Consider the following 8,305-nt stretch of genomic DNA (forward strand, 5'->3'; position numbering starts at 1 on the left):
TTTCAAATGTGCACTGTATTCATTGAGCACTTTGTATTAAATCATATGGTCATGAGATGAGAACAATAATTTCTTTAAAATTTGTTATTTACAGAAAGGAAACTTACAAAATGTATCAACATACATGTACTATTTTTGCTCAGTTTCTCTTTCTTATAATGTATTTACTTGCAAATTCTCCCTTTAAAACAGTGTCTTGTGAAGGTTTTCCAGAAATTGCAGGTATCGAGGCTCTGAAAGAAGAATTGAAGGGGAGATTCAGTCATACAGTACATTGTAAGACATATGAAGAGAAACAAAAGGATCATATTACCAATCTATAGCTGCTATACCCCCAGCACAAGAAAAGGCTACCTCTGCAGGGAGGTTCAATGTACACTTGCACGATAATCCCCACTAAGAAGTCAATACTGCCTTATCTTTGTGTGTGCCAACAGAGGCCCTCAAGGCCTGCATGGGTTTACATTGGACATCCCAGTTAATACCTATGGTTTATTATTAGTTTTGCAACTGGGCAGTATTGGCACGGAGTTTAATGCTGAAGTAGCAGAAAAAATCTCAGCAATCAATGGTTTGCGTACGACTCAATGAATTTTCACTCATATTTTCATTAAAAAAACACAGAGGCTGTTGATTCCTGCCCATGATGTCCCATTCACATACATAAAATATTCCGATACATAAATATCATATTTTTCAATGGAGCTACAACAGGACTGAACAAAATGTAGAAGCACCTTGGTCTGGATGAACATGCCCATGTCGTATAAGGAAGTCCAGCACTACCATGGCACAGTTGGGTTTGAAGTCTGGTTGGGCTATCTGCTCTTTTACCTGAGAACAAACAAAAACATCATCAACTTTTCTTACATTATCATAGACCTTAATATAAGAATATCCTAAAAATTGTATGCATCAAGTATTTTAAAGCAAAAAAATAGTGTATGTAAACATTCATTTTGTACAGTTGAAAAATCATCTACTAAGTCATCAATATTCACATGACCAAATGTTACATAATGCAAGTTGTGTGACATTCACAAGTTTTGGGCTAATTGCAAGTACATGGTGGAAACATATAGATGACATACAAATAACAATGGACAGCAATTGACATTATCAACACTAATGAAAAATCTTAATAAAAACCCAAAACAGTCAATAGTGACATAACAAGAAAAATTATGAACCAATCCCGTCTACAATTATTATTTGCAAAGCGTCTTGTGCATGCATTATAGGTACTGCTGAAATTGTTGTCATTCTTGACAGCTGGAGATCACCTGAGTGCAGGAGTCACTTTTTGTAACATACATATTGCAGCCTAAATATTCTTATGTAACAAGGTAAAGACATGTTTACCATTAGTGATGAGACAAGAAGATGAAGCTGTCACAGATACAGAATCTACATATAATTCAATCTAAGCAGCTTAATCAAATCATCTATTACGATAACCCGATACAACCAAATAATCCAAGTACTCATGTTAAGAATAGGCAAGGCTTTAGTCTTGAGCCCTTAAGATTCCAGTCACCTTTTCTGTACAAGTTTGACAACAGCACTAATCAAAATCCCTCACGTTCGACCTTCCTGTTTCTAGTCCCCAGACTAAGGGGCTTAGATGACGCATGTTTCCCACAGATAACTGAAGACCTTTTACATATTGATCTTGGAGAAAGGAGCTTGTCAGGATGAGTTTGAGATGTATGCATGCAACCTCATGACTGTACGTAGTTTGCATTCTGTGACTATGTTACTAATATGATCATATCAAGTTCCTTTACTATTATAAATCTAATGTGTAACATGTATAGGTTTGGGGCTTATTCCATGCTCAGGAATTAGCCTGTAAATTACAGGAGAGAGCGATTTTGAAGGTGACATTCACGAGGGCTCCCTCCTGGCTGCAGAGATAAAATGCACGTCAAATTAACTTAACCATGCACTCTGAGTTCTCACTAGCATGGTCTGCTGTAAGCTAAATCATTTAGAGCTGCAGGCTTCGACCAATTACATGTACATCTGTGAAGAGGAGACAGGGTTGACAGAACTCAAGTTCTGCAGGACTCCTAGGGGAGACAGAGTGAGGTGGGATTTACTCTGAAATAGAAAAGTTAGGTGTTTGGCAAATTTGTTTTGAATATGGTAGGTCAACTGACCACAGAACCACAGGCCAACTTGTGCTTGAGGTGCATCTCTCCACAAACAGTGCCTCCATTTAACACCCTATATCATACGGATGCTACTAGGTACTCATTTACACCTGTTTAGTGCCTTTCTCAAGGACACAATATGAGCTACGTACATCTAGCTAACCTCTGAGTCAACAACCCTACCAGGCTACTAACCCCACAAGGCTACTGTGCCACTGTAGTTGTTGACAAGGCCATACCACTTTATTTCTCTGGTTATAGTAATGATTAAGCAAGAGGTTAAGATGGGAATTTAGTGTACCAGGATGCAGAGTTTTCATGCCTGTGAGATAAACATGAGAGTAGTGTGTTTACATTTGAGAATGAACAAATCTAAAAGTGACTTCCATAAATCTAAAGCTTGCAAGTCCCTACCACATTCAATGCATGTTTACACCGGTATTACAGAATGATACAGATACTTTCGGGTAAGCATCTCTCTAGAGCTTTCTGTGCAACTGTTTAGTCATTGTTATACATTCAGTCAAATTGATAATCAAAAAAAGATTATTTCACTCAGTCAACAATAAATCAGGAAGCCATCTAATGTGTTAGAAAGTGGAAGCTAGCTGCAATTTTTTTCTAATCTGAATTGGGAGGGGCTAAATTTCTCCAAATGTTATGCAGCTCAGATGTTCAGAACAGATGGAAATGAAAACCCTTCATGGCCCTAATGAACATTAATTGAAAGGAAATAGCTGAATACGTTGGATGGGTACCAGTAGGTAAACAGATACATGTAAATGTAGGTTAATCGATGCAATCAATTCCTCACACTGTGGTCGAGTTAAACCCCCCATTGTTACCGTTCTAATCCTTTTTTCTGTTTCTGCACGTCAATATCTTTTTTATTAAGACAATCTATATCAAAACACACCCCTGTAACCTGCAAAAACTTTGCCGAAAAAAACTTTGAGCTTCCAGGAGAAAAAAAATTGCAACTTGGCAAGCTTAAGCTAGAAGAATAGTCTGGCTTTGCGTTATACAAAACACAAGTCACAGGAAACAACCATCTCCCTGATGTTAACGAACCTACAAAATGTGGCAAGTCTAGATGAATGAGCCGGCTCACAGAATAAATTAGAACTAAATGCACATGCACAAGATTAAAGGTAAAGAGTGATGAGTTCTAGTATCTAGACCATGCTTGATATAATGTCTATAATACGTGTTTTATGTCATAGGGACATTTAACTTTGGCATATTACCCACATTGAAATGCATCCCACGTAAACTGTGAGCCATATAGATCAAGATACCATATTAGATACCTTGTCCATGTCCCAGAGGTAGAACTCACTCACTTCCCCATCAGTGTTGACTGGCTGGAAGTCCAGGGGTAACTTGAGGTCAAACACAAATTGAATCTCAGGAAACAGCCCTCTCTCATCTTCATAGAAGTAACTGCATGGTGAGGAGAGAAACAGAAGATACACAGCCATCTTATTATAGCATGTTAGAAAACACATTCAACCTTTCATTGACATGAATGAAAGAAACGCATGGCTTGTATGAATTGCCAATGCTGAAACACAAATGTTCTAGTATTTGTTGACTAAATTATATGATAATGCCATACTTTTTGTTTTTACATTATCCCTGTCTCCAAATGCAATAGCTACTGTAGATATTATTTGAACTCAAGTGAAGTATTGTCTGCTATGCTGGATGGTTTAACTTCAAATTTGCCAGGTACATTAGATATTATAACTGCAGTGTTGTAGTTGTGAATATATATAATTACAAAGGCATGTACATTCATAGGGCTACATGTAAGTCTTCCCAGTCAAACCTCCAGCATGGTGGCTACAATGTCACATGAAAAGAACCCTCTAGATTGAACATCATTATGAATCACAGAGTGTTCTCCAGTGTAAGATTGAAAGATTGAAACTTCATTATGTGTTATTGAGCATATATAGTCAGGCGACACAGAGTCTGCAAACCATAACTAACTCTTGAACCATGGCATATTGTCTGAAAGCAATTTTACACAATCTTCATACCGATGTAGTGTGGGTAGTGGTTGTTAGTGACCCAGTCTCTGGATCAAGAGGTCGGGAGTTCAAATCCCAGTTGTTGTCCATCACTCAGGGCTGTCTCCAGGACTGAAATTTTCTTGTTGGAACGGAATTTCATTTTTAACTTATCCGCCCTAAAAATCTTCTTTTCATGACAAGAAACTGCTGAAAATGCATTTTTCAAAGGCTTAAAATGACATATCTAAAATGGAAAATCAACAACATGGGCTCCCAAACAATGAGAGGGACAGAAAAAAATTTCAAAACTGGATCCGGAGACACTCCTGGCCATCACCTACTTAATATGCATGAAAGGCTTGCAGTCCTTGGTTCAATGTACTTGAGGAAAAGATCTTTTTGGAATGACCTGGTTTAACAAACCTGTACTGGACATATCGTCCATCTTTCCAGAAATTACCTGAGTGGAAGATTAAAATCTAGTTCTTCAGTGAGCCAAACTGGGTCGAGATCACTTTCATTTTCCTCTATTTAAGCTTTTAGGTCAACTACTAGTGTACCGCCAGTCAAGAATGATGGATGTTTCTTGGGAAAAATGACCTGAATATGGAGTCCTACTTCTGGGGAAACATGTGACCCATCAATCTTAGGTCTCACCAATCTTATTTGTATCTTCTCGGATTCGCCTGTATTTCCATTTTTTTAACGAAAAAAAAAGTCCTGAAAAAAAATACAGGTTTTGCTATCACAAACCTGTAAATATTGCCTTTAGAGCCACATACACATAATATCAGTCTAAAAACAATGCTTTTACTCAGAAAGTTAGTCAAAGGAAGGGATTCATTGCATAAGATGTTCCACTAAACTCCTCACGCTGTCTCTTTTTTTTGTTATTTAAGCCATATATCTTCACCCCAGACCAAATCATGTTTATTTTCTTTTCTTTTTGACCTGTTCTTTCTGAACAACATCCAAGAGGCAACAAATAAATTTGGTGTGGCCTTACAGCCCCTCAAAACCATCTGCCGACCACTCTATAGTTTATGGCCTTATCAAGTTAAAAGGATGTCAACTAAGTCTGCCATAACCAAACATGTACAATAAGTCATATAACGGGCTGTCTCCAGCTTTAATGTCTTTCCTGTCCCACTCACTCTTTGGGTGGCCACATTAAGGACCATACAGACTGAGACCACAATAGTCATTAGAAAGGCTCCTATTTCCAGACAACCCATTAGTGAAATCATCTGGACAAGATGGAGTCCATGCGGACACAAGTATGGTTCTTATATGAAAGGTTTGACCTGATTTGTGGATAATTCCACGAACAATACCCCAAAATTAGGCTTAAAAGAACGAGATGGAGTATTGGTTTGTTCTTTATTCACACAAAATTAACAAAAAGTCGTTACGATTGGTACATCCCACTGCAGCTGTTTGATCAGCACCATGGACAGCTACATAGTAAATAAACCACTACCGAATACAGGAGCCTTAATAACAGTGCTGTTAACTACTTCTGATGATGGCATCTTCATGAATGTTGATACTTATCAGTGCTGATGATGTGAAAAACCACTTATGGAAGCCCAAGGTTGAATGGGCATGTGCAATGGTATGTGTCAATATCTATGTTTGTCATCAGTCGTTTCCTCAACGAAGTGCGCTACACTAAAAAAGTTTATTCTATTGTTCCAGTGCAATGTTCCATTTAAGATGCTACCCGAAGGAGAATATTGAAAATGCTATATTAAGAAACTTTCATGCACTGTTAAAGCAATTACTATTGTACCAAATTCTGCTTCAACAACAATAATTAATATCCACTTCCACTAAACATCAGTCAGGACTATATCTAGAGACTATATATACACAAGAAGTCAATATTCTCAGTCTGCCTTGAGGTTTTTCTGATCAGAATGTCATGATTTCTGACAAGGCAACCGGAGTTGGGCTTTGGTTGAATAGTATTGCTAATTGGAAGTGATGGCCTGAAGGCACAAGTGAATCATACCTGACGTGTCTACATTGTCATTGAATTGGAGGACTTCTCTGTTCATCTTACCCTTCATTTCACCTTCAAAGTAAAATGTATGTGTATAAATGCATTGTATAACATGTATGCAGTACAAATTAGAAGTACATTTCATCTAGGGACAAATCAGACCAATCCACTATACTTTTATGAGACTTATGTCTTCTATTAACATGTTCTCAATGAACTCAATGAACTTGACAATAGCTCTTGTTATTGGTTAATATTTGGCTATTTGACAGCAGACAAGGTGATATTTCCTATACTTTCTTGCTATTTTCTTGCCCTATAAATAATTTCTTAAATAAATTCACTTACTAAAATTTCAATTCAGGTCAAAGTCATGTTGTACAGGTGTGTCTCATGACCCATGACCTCTTCCTGGCCTATGACCTAGCCCTTAGGTCATTAATCATTTTGGCTACGAAATATTTGTCAGAAGCAGTGTAACTGGGATTAGTGTAACTTCTGAATGCCTGAAAAACTTCTGAAAACCACAATGTCCTTACCATACCGTAACAAAGGACAGTATATATTTTGCACAAATTTTCAAATACCAATTGTTTCTATTCTATATCAAGTTGCAAGGCTACCGGGTACTTTGCAGGAAACCTATCACAGGTGCGGACTGAAACAAGAACAGGATGGATACCAGGCTTGGTGGAATTGTGGTTTCAGTCCACTCACCTCCTGATTTATTTATCAAATGACCTGGAAAGACTCAGGGGACGTTCACCCTAAATCCCTTTAACAGGGGATAACCCTGTCTTCTCTTCTAATGTAAACCACAGTACATCAGACTGTTTGGTCCTAGTCCAGAATGTGGATTGGATTATCTCATGCAGCCATGGTTTCAGAACTAATTCATGTCCAATCCTAACATATCATCTACATCATTGCCCAAACACATATCCATGAAGAAGGCCCTAAACTACAGGCAAGGGTATTGTAAGATTTTACAGGTACCGGTGTATATAATACGATATCAATATGAAATCAGATACAAGCACATAGAATTGCTTAGTACAAGCACACAATAATGACACAAGATGAGACATACAGTGTAGCAAGGGGGTTGAAATGTTGCTTAAAAGATCAACGCAGAAAATAACTTAGGATTAAAATGTGGTACAGGTTTCTTTTCTGTCCTCCTTCTCTGTATGTGTCAGTACAAACTATATATAAAATGTTTTTAGTTTCTGTAAAATTCTTGTTTTATTAATTTTTTCCCACTGGCCCTCCTAAGGCAATAACATACATATAGCAGGAAATGTGATAACCCATTCCTCTGACCTTTCTGGGACCTTTGACCTAACTTCCTGTCAGTGGTGTCCTCAACGTGCCTAGCATGTGGAAATCAGCCACTATACTGCAATCATGTAGGTATTGACACACAAACACTAAGCAGACACACACAAAAACTGTATTTTAACAATATGTATACTATCAACACTGATTGCAGTATTTCCCATAGAGCTACATTGAATCCACAAGTGCTTGATAAAATCTAAACATTTCAAATCGATTACATCATGTATCAAGAATCTCTTTAACACTGCACATGTACATGTAGCCAGGTGACCTAGTTTTGATTTTGATATAGATATCTTGAACCTTTCGTGTGCCCTCCACCTCATATAATGTATCTAAACGTGACAAGAATGCCTGGTATAAATGTATGAAATACAGCTTTGCCATTTTAGCACAGTCCAGTTCAACTATCACATCTAATTTCTACACATACAAGTACCCCGTTTTTTGTCACATTGACATCATTAATCTTATTGTTTGAAGTTGATTTAATAGGAAAGTAACATCCAGTCGCCTACATTCAACTTTGGATTGTAACTCTCCTCAATTGAAAAACTGAGTTTACTGGATGTTGTCCAGCAGTGAGAGAGGACTGTAAAGTGTGGTGAAGGGAAGTGGAGCATACATCATGGATCAATACAAGAATGCACAATCACAATGTATAAAAAGTTAATTAGAAACATAGCCATAGAAATAGTTCTTGATTTTCACTTCAACCTTAAAAAAATTGATTTTTAAGTTTCAAGGGCACTATGCTGATGTTTGAATAAATGGTTAATGCCCCG

At 37.4% G+C, this 8,305-nt stretch overlaps 1 protein-coding gene across 1 annotated transcript in view; it reads right to left on the reverse strand.

The window, feature by feature from the left end:
• Positions 1-130: 130 nt before the first annotated feature.
• Positions 131-8,305, reverse strand: part of LOC118416614 (nudix hydrolase 24, chloroplastic-like) — a 15,541-nt gene continuing 7,366 nt past the window's right edge. Inside the window, exons 7-9 of the mRNA XM_035821766.1 lie at positions 3,467-3,599; positions 738-834; positions 131-233 (exon numbers count right to left, since the gene is read on the reverse strand). Coding sequence (XP_035677659.1) covers positions 184-233; positions 738-834; positions 3,467-3,599 — 280 coding nt within the window. The 3' untranslated portion in view covers positions 131-183. The remainder of the gene's footprint in view (positions 234-737; positions 835-3,466; positions 3,600-8,305) is intronic.

The sequence above is a fragment of the Branchiostoma floridae genome, chromosome 5 (assembly GCF_000003815.2).
Source record: "Branchiostoma floridae strain S238N-H82 chromosome 5, Bfl_VNyyK, whole genome shotgun sequence".
NCBI lineage: Eukaryota > Metazoa > Chordata > Leptocardii > Amphioxiformes > Branchiostomatidae > Branchiostoma > Branchiostoma floridae.